This window comes from Oncorhynchus gorbuscha, linkage group LG24, assembly GCF_021184085.1.
Source record: "Oncorhynchus gorbuscha isolate QuinsamMale2020 ecotype Even-year linkage group LG24, OgorEven_v1.0, whole genome shotgun sequence".
In the NCBI taxonomy this organism is placed as follows: Eukaryota; Metazoa; Chordata; class Actinopteri; order Salmoniformes; family Salmonidae; genus Oncorhynchus; species Oncorhynchus gorbuscha.
The window spans coordinates 41,266,390-41,284,791 of NC_060196.1; the positions used below are offsets into that span (position 1 = coordinate 41,266,390).

General features: G+C 43.1%; 1 protein-coding gene across 1 annotated transcript in view; it reads left to right on the forward strand.

Annotated features, from left to right (window-relative positions):
* Positions 1 to 2,413, forward strand: part of LOC124012575 (ADP-ribosylation factor-like protein 4A) — a 3,153-nt gene extending 740 nt beyond the window's left edge. Inside the window, exon 2 of the mRNA XM_046326347.1 lies at positions 371 to 2,413. Coding sequence (XP_046182303.1) covers positions 493 to 1,104 — 612 coding nt within the window. The 5' untranslated portion in view covers positions 371 to 492 and the 3' untranslated portion in view covers positions 1,105 to 2,413. The remainder of the gene's footprint in view (positions 1 to 370) is intronic.
* The last annotated feature ends 15,989 nt before the right edge of the window (positions 2,414 to 18,402 follow it).

Here is an 18,402-nt window from a genome sequence, read left to right on the forward strand (position 1 = left end):
ATGATCATCAACCCGAAGACAGTTAAAGTCTGATTTTGTTGGGAGCACGCCGGCGTCCTTGTCATTCAATATCGATAGCCCACTGTCTCTGAATGGGAATTACCATATGAAATCCACCGAGTTCCGAACGCTGCTCTAGACGCTACATGTGCAAATATGCTCCTTTCACACCCCTCTGGTTTACCTCTCATTCATCTCATGGCCCGAAATATTAAAGATGTAGAAGGAAGAGAGAGACCTATAGGCCAAGGTTTATATTCAATTACAGTGCATAGCCCCTCCAATTGTAAAGCAATAGACTGCTGTTCTTGTTGGTTGTTGAGTGTTTTTTACATCTGCTTACATTGTATACTCTCTCTTTTATGTCTAGGTGAATGCTGCAGCACAGCCCCCTGGAAAAGGAATGAGCAAAGAAGTCTTGTGATTATTTGTTGAAGCAGCGGCGGCCAGCTTCTCCCCTGTCTGAGTCTCCCTCAAAGTGTGAGTAACACCATGGGGAATGGATTATCAGACCAGATCTTCCCCAGCCTTCCTTCCTTCCAGGCCCTCCATATTGTCATCCTGGGTCTGGACTGCGCTGGGAAGACCACTGTCCTCTATCGCCTTCGTTTCAATGAGTTTGTGAACACTGTCCCCACTAAGGGATTCAACACGGAGAAGATCAAAGTGTCCCTGAGCGCGGGCGGAAAGTCCTGGCGGAAGGCGGCGTTCCACTTCTGGGACGTGGGCGGTCAGGAGAAGCTCCGCCCCCTGTGGCGCTCATACACGCGGTGCGCCGACGGTATCGTGTTTGTGGTTGATTCCGTCGACACGGAGCGTCTGGAGGAGGCCAAGACGGAGCTCCATAAGATCACGAGGTTAGCAGAGAACCAGGGTGTGCCTGTTCTAGTGGTGGCCAACAAGCAGGACCTGAGAAACTCCCTGCCGCTTCACGAGATGGAGCGCTCTCTGGCGCTAGCAGAGCTGGGTAATGGAACGCCCTGGCACCTGCAGCCCACCTGCGCCATCATAGGGGAGGGGCTACAGGAAGGTCTCGAGAAGCTCCACACCATGATCATCAAAAGGAGGAAGATGCAGAAAGCTCAACAGAAGAAGAAGAGATGATCGGATTGGTCACACACACAACCGCCATCATGGCGGAGTTGGTGGAGTTACACAAGGACTTAATGTGAGATACCAATGGTGATGGACGGGGCGTTAAAACCTGTTAACCATGAGCTGGACATGTGGTGTTGACTAGTATGGTCTACCAATAATGCTAGGTGTCTCCTTATCAATACATTGACCAGGTGATGTGAAGCACTCAGTGATGGGTCAGCTGCTTGCCGGACTGCCTGCCTCCCTGCACGTCTGTCTTGGCTCAGTTGTATCAGTCAAATGGAATGGGACTGAGTTTGTTCAGGGCTGTCTCGGGGTGTTGTCACGATGTCCTCACGGGAACTGATGGAATAGATTTGTTTCACCATGCCATGGACTTTAGATGGTAACAGAACTGGCTGGCACAGCAACACGGGACAGTAGACGCTAATGTATTTTTTAATTATTTCGTCATACCATGAGACACACAAGAGTTCCCAGAGAGACAAAACAATCAAAACGTTGAAGTGTCAGTGAAGTCAAATGCACACTTGACTGTATGCTGTCTTTACCTTCAAGTGTTACAAGTGTATCTAGCCTATTGTTCAATCAGTTTGAAACATGAAAACACAATGAAATGATAGGTTTACTAAAGCTTTTGTTGACAAGGAGATTACATGTCGAAAACACAAAGAATGACTATCAAGTTGCAGTAGGAGTCATGTTAGTGTGACCTCTGAAATGTTGTCTTACAATCAGTCAGTATTAGAAGCAGGGGCGCAACTTTCACTGGGAACTGGGGACATGCCCCCCCCCCACATACACACATTCTGAAATTGCATTTTTGAGAATGTTTAATCATTGGAATGTGATACAAAATGAGCCAACTGTGTGCTTTAGGACCATGCGGACGCCTCCGAGCAGTCGGGTAAACTGTTTGGAGTGTTTGTCCGACTGGATAAAATAAAATAAAAAATGATGTTCCCCCCTCTTCCAAAACCAAAGTTGCGCCTCTGTATACAAGTTTAGAGAAAAGTTCACAATAAGCTCAATGATGATGATTCACTGAGAAGAAAATACAGAGATGGACATTTTTAAACGTAAGTGTAACAACATTAGTGTCTCATCAGTGATAAATTATTAGGATCTACAGCAGTTAGGCTATTTAATGTTACGATCACTTGGGTGAAGTATGTCAAGGTGGGGTATAAACTCAGTTCAACTCAGCACTATTGGTGTCAGTGGTTGTAGTTGTGTCTTGTGTAATTCTGTTGATTGTCAGGCTCAGTTGGCTAAGCAATCTCTGAATATTCCTTCCTGACAGCGGTCTGATCTGGACCCTCACATTAAAAGTGTCAGGCATCTGTCAGATCCAGGCCCGTACCTGCCTAAGACTTTGGGTGCGTTCCAGAGTGTAGATCCAGCCCTACTTCACTATCTACCTAAGACTTTGGGTGCGTTCCAGATACACCTTTTCTGCTGTCAGATCCAGCCCTACATTTTCTGCTGTCAGATCCAGCCATACCTAAGACTTTGGGTGCGTTCCAGATACACCTTTTCTGCTGTCAGATCCAGCCCTACCTAAGACTTTAGGTGCGTTCCAGATACACTCATTCTATTCAGGTCCTTGCAGTTTATAGGATCCTTATATCATGTTGATGTGCTTCCTGAGATGTTAAAATAGTTCTCCAAATGATGTAAAGAGACCTGTGCAGAGATCTGTGCAGAGTTTGTTTACCTGGAACGCACCCATGGACTTCCATATTCCATAGGGACATTCAAGTAAATGCACTTTATTGGTCCGTTTTCTGACCTTGCGTCATCAGATTTGTGTATGACGTTTATTATGATACTTAAAAGAAGTCAAATATTGATATTGTTTCGAAGGAAGCGTTTAAAAAAAAAAAAGTTGTTACACTGTTACCAAATTGGACAGTCAGTTATGTCCCCCTGTTTACTCTGTCTGTGTGTGAGGGGGGAGGGGTGATCATATGTATGTGTTTGTTTGTAGGAATTTGTTCAATTTTGAATAAAGAAACAAGGAAGAATATTTAAGTTACATTTCTACCATAGCTTATCAGCAGTTCTATGGCATTTCCACACTGCATTGGATTCTGGAGGAAAAAATTGTAAATCACTTATATTTGCTCATGAAATAGGTTCCCGCCTATCTCACTGCCTACACCCCAAACCCCTTAATTCACTGCCTATGCCCCAAACCCCTTAATTCACTGCCTACGCCCCAAACCCCTTAATTCACTGCCTACGCCCCAACCCCCTTAATTCACTGCCTACGCCCCAAACCCCTTAATTCACTGCCTACGCCCCAACCCCTTAATTCACTGCCTACGCCCCAAACCCCTTAATTCACTGCCTACGCCCCAAACCCACTGAATTCTACTGTGAAACTAATTCAGGTTCAACAGCTACTCTCACTGTTAGCTAGAAGTGAGGCTGGTGTTCTAATGAGGCTCATGAATATTCCTGTGAAACACTGAGGGAAAAGCATGATATGCATAATGTAACAGGGAACAGGGTCATACCAGTGGGATTTGAGCTGGGCACAGAATTACAACTCTGATAGTGGTGCTGATCAGGTGGCCTTGGGATATAGGCTACCTCCATTACAGGACAAGCAGTATAACATGTTCACACCATTACCAGCTGTTTAAATGATGTATTACCTTGTTTATTATCTGAGGCTGGTTTCAGTGGTGTTGGGTTGTATCTGTTTGGAGAAGAGACGAGCGGTCACAGCCAGTTCTAGCCCAGGAAGACCCGCCCTCCTCAGAACAATAACAGATACTAACAGAGAGAGGGAGAGAGAAAGGGAGGAGATGGGCAATCAGTCAGAGGAGATGACCCAGTAAGGAGTTATTTTTCTGGTCTTGTTTCCCCTGTTAAGCCCTTTCCTGGTTGTTGGCTGGATGGAGGGGAAGGCACAGTCATGTGAGGGGAGGGCACACACATGCGCACGCACACTGACACACACACACATACACACACACACACACAACGTGATCACCCAGGCATCCAGGTCACCCAGGTATCTGATAGGGAGGGATAATGTAGTGAGACTGGCACACAGTTGATTGTTTCAGAGATAATGAAATATGGAGAAATATTCTCTCTGCATATTCATGTCCTCTCTCTGCATGTGCACCTACAGCAAGCCTGGTCCTGCACCAAAAACGTCAAAGAGAATTTCAAATGTGTTTTCAAACATTTTAAGAATTTAGTATTTTTTTATGAATGGAGGAGCAACATAGACATGTAACTAAATAAACAGCAGAAAACAGAAATAATATGAATTTGACTTTGTAAAGCTTCGCACTACTTTTTCAAACTACTCTTCACTGTACTGTAAACATTGGGATAAAACTTTTCAATACTACACCTAACCAAGTGTTACTTTCCTACCACGTGGATATGACTGAATGATCGCCCGGGGTCCTGCCATGTAAACGGTGGCACACTGTTTCTGTGACATCCCTTCTCTGGGGCTAAATGGCTGCATGCCCATGTCGATTTTTCCATCATAGTGACGTCAGACAGATGTGTGTGGCACCAGAGGTTAAGGCCAGGGGAAACACACACACACACACACACACATGCACACACACACTCAGTTTAACAGAGTCACATTGGGGTGTTGTCGTTCCCATACCCTCCTATCATTCTCCCTCTCTTCCTCCTTTCCTCCCTTCCTGTACCACTACAAGCCCTGCCTGGGCCCCTGCCCTCTGATCTTTTGATGTAAGTAACATGGTATTAGTGTGTTAAGGGGCTAAACACACGGACTCCAAGCCCCTTCAAATTGAGCTTTGCGTGACTTAATTTGTCCTGTACAATTAAACCAATGGAATTGTCCTTAAAGTGCAAACTCTGAGCGAAATCAAGCGCACCTGCTGACCATCATCATGGGTTTCCTCCCTGCCCTCAGAACTAGCTGATTCAGAAGCTGTTTGTCAAACCACACCTTGTTCCAGTCCAACCCTGTTCAAGTCACACAGCCTCGCTGTCCCACTCCCCCCACACCCTCCACTCTTCCTATGTGACACTGAACTAGGCCTGCTCTAGGGTCACAAAAGAGAAGCTCACAACCATACAAAATCACTGTGCACATGGTCATTACGGGTTTCCATGGAGGGATATAGTGTGGAGCCAGATCTGAACATGTTTTCATCTACACCAGATGTTTCACTGTACCTTCTGCTCTCGCTGCTGTGACGTGACGCAGGGCAGTGCCCTAAATTATGAGAGCCAAGCTCACACGCTGATGGCATCTCTGTCCACCCTTTTCTTCCTCATTTAATTTCATGCCATATGTATTTATTTAACCAGGATAGTCCACTTAGTCACAATTAGCACAATTATGTGAAAGTGAACACACTCAACTCTGTATTGAGTTCATTTTGTGTAGTCCACTAAGAGGTTAGTCTGATCTGATGGCTTCCTGTGGTTGAGGAGAGGAGGTATTACCAGAACAAGCTCTATATTACTGTTTCTCTATCACTATTACCATTCATTTGAAGCATGTCTGCCTCAGAGGTCTAGCACTGTCAGTACTCCAGAAGTGTGAATGTGGGAGTGGAATCATTCATGTTGGATGGGTGTGTGTGTGAAGCTCCAATCATCCCTCAGTTCCAGCGTGTGTGAGCTGTGGGGCAAGGTGTGTAAACTGCTGTAGCCAGGGTGTGGATGGTGAGGCAGTCATTGATAAGAGAGGAACCAGAGTTACCACTCCCTACAGCATGGCTTTCCTGAGAAGAGGCCTAGAGTGGCCTGCCCTCGCTAACACTCAGAGTGAGAGACAGGACATTACAGCAGAGCTTTTCACACTTTGCAAAGTGTAGGGGGGTGAGAAATTAAGAATTTTTTTCCCCTACACCATTTCCACGCACCCTTTCCCCACTTTACAAGCATGTCCTATTGTCTCACCCTTTCCCCACTTTACAAGCATGTCCTATTGTCTCACCCTTCCTCCACTTTACAAGCATGTCCTATTATCTCACCCTTTCCCCACTTTACAAGCATGTCCTATTGTCTCACCCTTTCCCCACTTTACAAGCATGGCCTATTGTCTCACCCTTTCCCCACTTTACAAGCATGGCCTATTGTCTCACCCTTTCCCACTTTACAAGCATGTCCTATTGTCTCACCCTTTCCCCACTTTACAAGCATGGCCTATTGTCTCACCCTTTCCCCACTTTACAAGCATGGCCTATTGTCTCACCCTTTCCCACTTTACAAGCATGGCCTATTGTCTCACCCTTTCCCCACTTTACAAGCATGGCCTATTGTCTCACCCTTTCCCACTTTACAAGCATGTCCTATTGTCTCACCCTTTCCCCACTTTACAAGCATGTCCTATTGTCTCACCCTTTCCCCACTTTACAAGCATGTCCTATTGTCTCACCCTTTCCCCACTTTACAAGCATGTCCTATTGTCTCACCCTTTCCCCACTTTACAAGCATGTCCTATTGTCTCACCCTTTCCCCACTTTACAAGCATGTCCTATTGTCTCACCCTTTCCCCACTTTACAAGCATGTCCTATTGTCTCACCCTTTCCCCACTTTACAAGCATGTCCTATTGTCTCACCCTTTCCCCACTTTACAAGCATGTCCTATTGTCTCACCCTTTCCCCACTTTACAAGCATGTCCTATTGTCTCACCCTTTCCCCACTTTACAAGCATGTCCTATTGTCTCACCCTTTCCCCACTTTACAAGCATGTCCTATTGTCTCACCCTTTCCCCACTTTACAAGCATGTCCTATTGTCTCACCCTTTCCCCACTTTACAAGCATGTCCTATTGTCTCACCCTTTCCCCACTTTACAAGCATGTCCTATTGTCTCACCCTTTCCCCACTTTACAAGCATGTCCTATTGTCTCACCCTTTTTCCACTTTACAAGCATGTCCTATTGTCTCACCCTTTTTCCACTTTACAAGCATGGCCTATTGTCTCACCCTTTCCCCATCAGTTTATTTCTCATATATCAGCAATTTTTTGCCAATAATAATGATATAATGAATTCTAGAAAAGCGCGGTGTAATGTTGTGAAACATCAATTACTTCCACCTTTTTGTGTAAAGGTAAACAACCATCAGATTAAAAATGATTTCTGTGCCTAAATACTCCTTAATAACAACTAACGGCTGTGCTAAATTGCATAATAAGGCTCAATGAACCGTTTTAATTTCTTTTTCATAATAACAGAAAATGAATGGGTGATTGAGATGGCGCCGGAAAAGATGGCTGCCGTTGTACGGGCTCCTAACCAATTCTGTTATTGTGTGTGTTTTTACTTATTTTGTACATAATGTTTCTGCAACCATCTCTTATGACCGAAAAGAGCTTCTGGATATCAGGACAGCGATTATTCACCTCGTACTGGACAAATATTTTTTACTTAACAAGTCAGGTGCAAAGTTTTCTCCACCCGACTAAAAATGACACCCGAGAAGGCCCAAACCCCTGTCATTCACATGAAGAAGAGACTGAGATATTAGGGACCTGGGTAGGGATGCCTTGCAAGGATCTGACGGCCAGTGAGTAATTCCCCTCTACGATCAGTTCTATTAGCCAACGTGCAATTTTTACAAGGATTAAATGTCAGGAATTGTGAAAAACTGAGTTTAAATGTATTTGGCTAAGTTGTATGTGAACCTCTGACTTCAACTGTAATTACAATTTGGATAACCTCCTCCGGCGCAATCCAATCATTGGATAACAAAATGAATGAGCTCCGATCAGGACTGTCCTACCAACAGGATATTAGAAAGTGTAATATCTTATGTTTCACCGAGTCATGGCTGCAAAACAACCTTGGATAACATACAGCTGCCGGGGTTTTCGGTCCACCGGCAACATAGAACAGCTGCCTCTGGTAAGACAAGGGGGAAAACACTAGACCACCTTTACTCCACAGACAGAGATGCATAAAAAGCACTGCCTCGCCCTCCATTTGGCAAATCTGACCATTTGGCAAATCTATCCTCCTGATTCCTGCTTACAAGCAAAACCTAAAGCAGGAAGTACCAGAGACTCGCTCAATAAGGAAGTGGTCAGATGCTAAGCACTGAGCTAAAGGGTAGAGCTGCCACTTTCAAGGCGTGGGACTTGGATGCTTATAAGATATCCCGCTATGCCCTCTGACGAACCATCATACAGGCGAAGCATCAATACAGGACTAAGATTGAAACGTACAACAATGTCTTCAACGCTCGTCGGATGTGGCAGGGCTAGCAAACTATTATATATTACAAAGGGAAGCACAGCCGAGAGCTGCCCAGTGACACAAGCCTACCAGGCGAGCTAAATAACTTCTATGCTCGCATCGAGGCAAGCAACACTGAAGTATGAATGAGAGCATCAGCTGGTCCAGATGACTGTGTGATCAAGCTCTCCGTAGCAGGTCAACATTCACAAGGCCAGACTGATGACCAGGACGTGTACTCAAAGCACGGCTGACCAATTGGCAAGTCTCTTCACTGACATTTTCAATCTGTCCCTGACCGAGTCTGTAATACCAACATGTTTCAAGCAGACCACCATAGTCTCTGTGCTCAGGAACACAAAGGTAAACTGCCTAAATGACTACCGACCCGTAGCACTCACGTCTGTGGCCATGAAGTGCTTTGAAAGGCTGGTCATCGCTCACATCAACACCATTATCCCTGATACCGTAGAACCACTCCAATTTGCATATCGCCCCAACAGATCAAAAGATGATGCAATCTCTATTGCACTCAACACTGGCCTCTCCCACCTGGACAAAAGGAACACCTGCTTGAGAATGTTATTCATTGACTACAGCTCAGCGTTCAACACCCTAGTGCCCTCAAAGCTCATCACTAAGCTAAGGACCCTGGGACTAAACACCTCCCTCTGCAACTGGATCCTGGACTTCCTGACGGGCCAGCCCCAGGTGGTGAGGGTAGGCAACAACACATCCTCCACACTGATGATCAAAACAGGGGCCCCTCAAGGGTGCATGCTCACTCCCCTCCTGTACTCCCTGTTCACTCCTGACTGCATGGCCAAGCACAACTCCAACACTATCATTAACTTTGCCGACGTCACAACAGTGAAATATATGTATTTTCATAGCCCTTCTTACATCAGCTGATATCTCAAAGTTTGTTGCTTATTGTCGCTCCTGAATTATGTTATTTTTATTTTATTTTTTTATACTTCAGTTTATTTTAGTAAATACTTTCTTAACTATTTTTTTTCTTAAAACGACATTGTTGGTTAAAGGGGCTTTTAATTAAGCACTTCACTGTAAGGTCTTCACCTGTTGTATTTGGCACATGTGACAAATCAAATGTGATTGGATTTGAAGCTCACTATGGAATAGATAATATCAGGGAACAGTAAGCTCTGGGATCTGTGACCTGTTTTCTTCAAGGTGAACCTTCCAAATGCCCTAAGGGATTATTCAAATGTAACTCAGATATTTTTCTCATATACTTATTTGATTTTGGCTTGAATGGCAGTTCAACAAAACATGTACAAATATTCTCTTTCAAGTAAACAGACCGGTTCAACTAGTGCAGTGTGTGTGTGTGTGTGTGTGTGTGTGTGTGTGTGTGTGTGTGTGTGTGTGTGTGTGTGTGTGTGTGTGTGTGTGTGTGTGTGTGTGTGTGTGTGTGTGTGTGTGTGTGTGTGTGTGTGTATATATATATATATATATATATATATATATATATATATATAGGGGTGGTAGAGCCAATGGAGGAACACCTCAGACCCAAGTAGTCCTACTTCACTCCATTACGTAACTAAGGCCTGAATTTGGATGCCCCAGAATTCTTCTTGTCCCTGTTTAGAGGAGAGTTTAACAAAAGCAATCATATCTCCATTTAACTTCAATCACATACATTATTAAGTGTTAAGTGAAGAGAAAAGTTCTGAACTCTAATTCAGTCTGTTTCTCACCCCGTAGCTGCACTCCACATATGATGTGATCAACAGGAGACTTTGCCAGTTGTATGACTGTTTCTGAAACTTTGCAAGTGGGACAAAGCAGGTTTCCCTTTCTCCCTGAGACAATGGGAAGAGAGACAGGGAGGGGAAGAGGGAAGGGTGGGGGAGGTTAGAGGGAGGTGGCTGGACAGTCCTGTGGATTTGTTATTCCATAAGTCCTGAACTTCACAGCCTTCAAAGGGTGTCCTCCTACTCTAACCAAGTCCCTGTGACAACATGTAGTAGTATGAGTGTTAACCCTGGTGTTCTGACTAAATAAACAATATGTAGTAGTATGAGTGTTAACCCTGGTGTTCTGACTAAATAAACAATATGTAGTAGTATGAGTGTTAACCCTGGTGTTCTGACTAAATAAACAATATGTAGTAGTATGAGTGTTAACCCTGGTGTTCTGACTAAATAAACAATATGTATAGTGAGTGTTAACCCTGGTGTTCTGACTAAATAAACAATATGTAGTAGTATGAGTGTTAACCCTGGTGTTCTGACTAAATAAACAATATGTAGTAGTATGAGTGTTAACCCTGGTGTTCTGACTAAATAAACAATATGTAGTAATGAGTGTTAACCCTGGTGTTCTGACTAAATAAACAATATGTAGTAGTATGAGTGTTAACCCTGGTGTTCTGACTAAATAAACAATATGTAGTAGTATGAGTGTTAACCCTGGTGTTCTGACTAAATAAACAATATGTAGTAGTATGAGTGTTAACCCTGTTCTGGTGTTCTGACTAAATAAACAATATGTAGTAGTATGAGTGTTAACCCTGGTGTTCTGACTAAATAAACAATATGTAGTAGTATGAGTGTTAACCCTGGTGTTCTGACTAAATAAACTGAGTGTTAACCCTGGTGTTCTGAAGTGTTAACCCTGGTGTTCTGACTAAATAAACAATATGTAGTAGTATGAGTGTTAACCCTGGTGTTCTGACTAAATAAACAATATGTAATAGTATGAGTGTTAACCCTGGTGTTCTGACTAAATAAACAATATGTAGTAGTATGAGTGTTAACCCTGGTGTTCTGACTAAATAAACAATATGTAGTAGTATGAGTGTTAACCCTGGTGTTCTACATAAACAATATGCAATAGTATGAGTGTTAACCCTGGTGTTCTGACTAAATAAACAATATGCAATAGTATGAGTGTTAACCCTGGTGTTCTGACTAAATAAACAATATGTAATAGTATGAGTGTTAACCCTGGTGTTCTGACTAAATAAACAATATGTAATAGTATGAGTGTTAACCCTGGTGTTCTGACTAAATAAACAATATGTAATAGTATGAGTGTTAACCCTGGTGTTCTGGCTACATAAACAATATCAATAGTATGAGTGTTAACCCTGGTGTTCTGACTAAATAAACAATATGCAATAGTATGAGTGTTAACCCTGGTGTTCTGACTAAATAAACAATATAAACAATAGTATGAGTGTTAACCCTGGTGTTCTGACTAAATAAACAATATGCAGTAGTATGAGTGTTAACCCTGGTGTTCTGACTAAATAAACAATATGTAGTAGTATGAGTGTTAACCCTGGTGTTCTGACTAAATAAACAATATGTAGTAGTATGAGTGTTAACCCTGGTGTTCTGACTAAATAAACAATAAACAATACCCTGGTGTTCTGCTACATAAACAATATGTAGTATGAGTGTTAACCCTGGTGTTCTGACTAAATAAACAATATGTAGTAGTATGAGTGTTAACCCTGGTGTTCTGGCTACATAAACAATATGCAATAGTATGAGTGTTAACCCTGGTGTTCTGACTAAATAAACAATATGTAGTAGTATGAGTGTTAACCCTGGTGTTCTGACTAAATAAACAATATGTAGTAGTATGAGTGTTAACCCTGGTGTTCTGGCTACATAAACAATATGCAATAGTATGAGTGTTAACCCTGGTGTTCTGACTAAATAAACAATATGTAATAGTATGAGTGTTAACCCTGGTGTTCTGACTAAATAAACAATATGTAGTAGTATGAGTGTTAACCCTGGTGTTCTGACTAAATAAACAATATGTAATAGTATGAGTGTTAACCCTGGTGTTCTGACTAAATAAACAATATGTAATAGTATGAGTGTTAACCCTGGTGTTCTGACTAAATAAACAATATGTAATAGTATGAGTGTTAACCCTGGTGTTCTGACTAAATAAACAATATGTAATAGTATGAGTGTTAACCCTGGTGTTCTGACTAAATAAACAATATGTAATAGTATGAGTGTTAACCCTGGTGTTCTGACTAAATAAACAATATGTAATAGTATGAGTGTTAACCCTGGTGTTCTGACTAAATAAACAATATGTAGTAGTATGAGTGTTAACCCTGGTGTTTTGGCTACATTGCCACCTTGGCCCTCATACTATTATGGCCATCATTGGTCACGTAATCATGTCCCCCTTCCAATTGGCTCATTCAACCCATCTCCTCTCCTTTCTACTCAAGATTGGTGCTGTGAATGCACCTTTTATTAGTTTTCACACCACCACAAAACCTCGAAGAAGTTGCTGTGAATGAGAATGTTTTCTCTTCTCAGTCAATTTCCATAGTAAGTTTAGGGTTAAATAAAACAAACATGAAAGCTGGAGTGTTGGCAGTTGGCACTTTGGCGGCTCGGAGAGCACGAGTTCTGCAAATTCACACCAGTCAGGAAGTGAGGTCACACCATCTTGTCCTGTTCGTGTGATAAAAGAGCATGTTCTATAACGGGTACAGTACATTGGGCCCTTTTATCAATTCTCTTTGTAGTAGGGGAAAATGCAAAAACATAAGATACCAATACCCTTTGGAAAGAGGTCATGTGACCCCAACGGGTCGTTCTGGTTAAATCAATAAATTCAACATTAATTAAGTGATGTTTTTTTTTTTGTAGAAGTATAGGTTGGGAAGGTTGAGGAGGGGTGAGGAGAACTAGAGGGGAACGGCAGAGGAGCATTGGGGTAGAACAGTATGGAAGTAGGGGCAGAGGAGGTCAATATAACAGGAGCTTGCTGAATCAGTCCAGGAATTTGTAAGTTTTTTGTTCATTTACAGGTTGGGGATGTCCTGAGCTTCCTGCTCTCTGTCCCGATCCCGGCCTTGACACACAGCCCACTGGGTAACACTGGGGTTAGGAGGTGATGTCTTTGACGTGTTCCTCGGAAAGAGGTAGCCCACTGAGAGGACAGGATTTAAGATTTCCTTCAATGCAATGCTGTTCAACTCTAAGGAAGAGGCTCAAATGTTTGTCTTTCGATACTGTGCCCTATCTGTATACTGAGCCCTATATAATTATATCTACATTTTACTGTTTATCTCTAAACATTGAATAGCAAAACTGACTATTAATACTGATCTCAAATCTAACTGAAGGTGTGATGGCTTGTATTGTTGTACCTTCCTCCACCTCTCTCCACCAAACCCACTGGGCACAGACGTCAATTCAACGTCTACTCCACGTTGGTTCAAAATCATTTTATTGTAGAAGATGGCACCAGAGGGTAGTGCTGCTGTTGTATCGGCTCTTAGCCAACCATGCTATTTTGTTATTTTTTTTCTCATTGTTCATAACTTATTTTGTACATAATGTTGCTGCTACCGTCTCTTATGACCAAAAAGAGCTTCTGGACATCAGAACTGGGATTAATCACCTCAAATTGGACGAGAAGTTCTTCTTCAATGAGTCGGATGCGAGGGATATACTACGGACACCCGGCCAGGCCCAGATCCCTGTCAATTGCTGGAAAAGGAAATGTAGAAGTAGGTTTTGTGGAAAGAGATCAGGATGCTTTGTGAGGATCAAGCGACGAGTGGCTAATCTGCCCATGCCTTCCATTCTGCTAGCTAATGTTCAATCACTGGAATATGCATGGGACGAACTGAAAGCACATATATCCTACCAACGGGACATTAAAAACTGTAAAATATTATGTTTCACCGAGTCGTGGCTGAATGACGACATTAAGAACATACAGCTGGCGGGTTATACACTGTATCGGCAGGACAGAACAGCAGCCTCTGGTAAGACACAGGGCGGGGGTCTATGCATACTTGTAAACAATAGCTGGTGCACAATATCTAAGGAAGTCTCAAGGTTTTGTTTGCGTGTGGTAAAGTATCTCATGATCAGCTGTAGCCCACACTATCTACCTAGAGAGTTTTCATCTGTATTTTTTGTAGCTGTCTTCATACCACCACAGACTGAAGCTGGCACTAAAACCAAACTCAATGACAGGAAAAAGCTCATCCAGAGGCAGCGCTCCTAGTGACCGGGAACTTTAATGCAGTGAAACTTAAATCAGTTTTACCGAATTTCTATCAGCATGTTAAATGTGCAACCAGATGGAAAAAAATTCTAGACTACCTTTACTCCACACACAGAGACGCGTACAAAGCTCTCCCTCGCCCTCCATTTGGCAAATCTGACCATATCTCTATACTCCTGATTACTGCTTAGCACCAGTGACTCGGTCTATAAAAAAAGTGGACAAATGAAGCAGATGCTGAAATACAGGACTGTTTTGCTAGAACAGACTGGAATATGTTCCTGGATTCTTCCAATGGCATTGAGGAGTACACCACATGTCACTGGCTTTATTGATAAGTGCATCGAGGACGTTATCCCCACAGTGACCGTACGTACATGCCCCAACCAGAAGCCATGGATTACAGGCAACATTCGCACTGAGCTAATGGGTAGCCCAAACAACTACCTCTTTCCCAACTGTATTTTATTTATTTATTTATTTTGCTCCTTTGCACCCCATTATTTTTATGTCTACTTTGCACATTCTTCCATTGCAAAACTACCATTCCAGTGTTTTACTTGCTATAGTGTATTTACTCTTTTTTGCCTTTACCTCCCTTCTCACCTCATTTGCTCACATTGTATATAGACTTGTTTATACTGTATTATTGACTGTATGTTTGTTTTACTCCATGTGTAACTCTGTGTCGTTGTATCTGTCGAACTGCTTTGCTTTATCTTGGCCAGGTCGCAATTGTAAATGAGAACTTGTTCTCAACTTGCCTACCTGGTTAAATAAAGGTGAAATAAAATAAATAAGAGCTGCCGCTTTCAAGAAGTTGGACTCTAACCCAGAAGCGTATAAGAAATCCGGCTATGCCCTCCTATGTACCATCAAACAGGCAAAGCATCAATACAGGAATAAGATCAAATCATACTACACCAGCTGCGACGATCGTCAGATGTGGCAGGGCTTGCAAACTATTACAGAAAAGAAAGGGAAGCACAGCCGAGAGCTGCCCAGTGACACAAGCTTACCAGACGAGCTAAACTACTTCTATGCTAGCATCGAGGCAAGGAACACTGAAACATTCACGAGAGCATCAGCTATTCTGGACAACTGTGTGATCACGCTCTCCACAGCTGACGTGAGTAAGACTTTTAAACAGGTCGACATTCACAAGGCCGCTGGGCCAGACGGATAACTAGGATGTGTACTCCGTGCATGTGCTGTGTCTTCTCTGACATTATCAAACTCTCCCTGAGTCTGTAATACCAACATGTTTCAAGCAGACCACCATAGTCTCTGTGCCCAGGAACACCAAGGTAACCTACCTAAATGACTACCGACCTGTAGCACTCATGTCTATGACCATGAAATGCTTTGAAAGTCTGGTCATGGCTCACATCAACACCATTATCCTAGAAACCCTAGACCCACTCCAATTTGCATACCTCACCAACAGATACACAGATGATGCAATCTCTATTGCACTCCACACTGCCCTTTCCCACCTGGACAAAAGGAACACCTATGTGAGAATGTTATTCATTGACTACAGCTCAGCGATCAACACCATAGTGTCCTCAAAGTTCATCACTAAGCTAAGGACCCTGGGACTAAACACCTCCCACTGCAACTGGATCCTGGACTTCCTGACGGGCCATCGACAGGTGGTAAGGGTAGGTAACAACACATCCGCCATGCTGATCCTCAACACGGGGGCCCCTCAGGGGTGCGTGGTCAGTCCCCTCCTGTACTCCCAGTTCACTCATGACTGCATGGCCAGGCACAACTCCAACACCATCATTAAGTTTGCCGATGACACAACAGTGATAGGCCTGATCACCGACAATGATGAGACAGCTTATAGGGAGGAGGTCAGAGACCTGACCATGTTGAGCAAGGACAACCTTTCCCTCAACATGAAGGCATCAAGACAAAGGAGATGATTGTGGACTACAGGAAAAGGATGACCGAGCACACCCCCCATTCTCATCGATGGGGCTGTAGTGGAGCAGGTTGACATCAAGTCCCTTGGTGTCCACATCACCAACATAGTAACATGGTTCAAGCACACCATGACAGTCATGAAGAGGGCACCACAAATCCTATTCCCCCTCAGGAGACTGAAAAGATTTGGCACAGGTCCTCAGATCTTCAAAAGTTTCTACAGCTGCACCATCGAGAGCATCCTGAGGGGTTGCATCACTGCCTGGTATGGCAAATGCTTGGCCTCCGACCGTAAGGCACTACAGAGGGTGGTGCGTACGGCACAGTACATCACTGGGGCCAAGCTTCCTGCCATCCAGGACCTCTATATCAGGCGGTGTCAGAAGGAAGGCCCTAAAAATTGTCAAAGACTCCAGCCACTCATTTCTGTTCTTTCTGCTACCGCATGGCAAGCTGTACCGGAGCCCCAAGTCTAGGTCCAAGAAGCTTCTAAACAGCTTCTACCCTCAAGCCATAAGACTCATGAATAGCTCATCAAATGGCTAACCAAACTATTTGAATCCCCCCCCTCCCATGGTGCTGCTACTCTCTGTTATTATCTATGCATAGCCACTTTAAAAACGTTACCTACATGTACATAATTACCTCAATTACCTTGACACCAGTACCCCTGTATATAGCCCGATATTGTTATTCTCATTTTCTTAAAAATGCATTGCTGGTTAAGGGCTTGAAAGTAAGTATTACATTTAAGTTAAACACCTGTTGTATTCGGCGCATGTGACAAATACATTTTAATTTTAATTTTATTTTAATTCAACCAGTGTAGGAACCTTATATAATGTCATGTTTATTACTCCCTGTGCATGCTTGCTGTTTTATAGTATTCAAGGTATGTGGACAGTATTGTGTGCCCTGTTAGCCCTTTATGCAACTTTCAGTCACTTTAACAAAATTATTCGGGATAGGGGGCAGCATTTTCACTTTTGGATAAATAGCGTGCCCAATTTCAACTTCCTGTTACTCATCCCCAGAATATAAGATATGCACATTATTAGTAGATTTGGATAGAAAACACTCTGACGTTTCTAAAACTGTTTGAATCATGTCTGTGAGTATAACAGAACTGATGTAGCAGGCAAAACCCAGAGGACAAACCATTCAGATTTTTTTGTTGTTGAGGTCACTGTCTATTTATTGAGATTTCATTGGGAAACTAGATTTCTAAGGGACGTGTTTGCAGTTCCTACCGCTTCCACTGGATGTCATCAGTCTTTAGAAATTGGTTGAGGTTATTCCTTTGTGTAATGAAGAAGTACGGCCATCTTGAATGAGTGTCATTTGAAGTGGCCTTTTTGAGAGAGGCGCATAACTAGAAAAGTAGCGTCAGTTTGTTGTCTTCCTGTATTGAAAACAGATAGTCCCGTATTCAATTTGATCGATTATTAACATTTAAAAATACCTAAAGTTGTATTACAAAAGTAGTTTGAAATGTTTTGGCAAGTTTAGAGGTATCTTTTGATAAGGTGTGACGGTGTGACTCAAAAAGTATGCTAGCTTGGGCCTTGAAATCAAAATCATTCAAACCCACAATGATAAAGGCAGAGAGGATTTCTTTTTCACACCCTTTTTCACATACCATTTTGATATAATTCAGATCTTGTCTCATCGCTGCAATTCCCCAACGGGCTCAGGAGAGGCGAAGGTCAAGTCATGCCTCCCCCGAAACATGACCCGTGAAACCGCATTTCTTAACACCCGCCCGCTTAACACAGAAGCCAGCTGCACCAATGTGTTGGAGGAAACACAGTTCAACTGACGACCAAAGTGAACCTGCAGGTGCCCAGCCCACCACGAGGAGTCACTAGAGCACAATAACCCAGACGACACTGAGTCAATTGTACGCCGCCCTATGGGACTCACGGTGACAGCCTGTTGTGACACAGTCTGGGATCAAACCCAGGTCTGTAGTGACGCCTCAAGCACTGAGATGCAGTGCCTTTGACCACTGCGCTACTCTGGAGGCGGCAGAGATGTTTTTAGAGTATTTCGGGTTAACTGTTTCCAAGGAAGCATTTTCTTTACACCATATTTGATTGAGGGGAGAACGGCTCATAATAATGGCTGGTTAGGAGC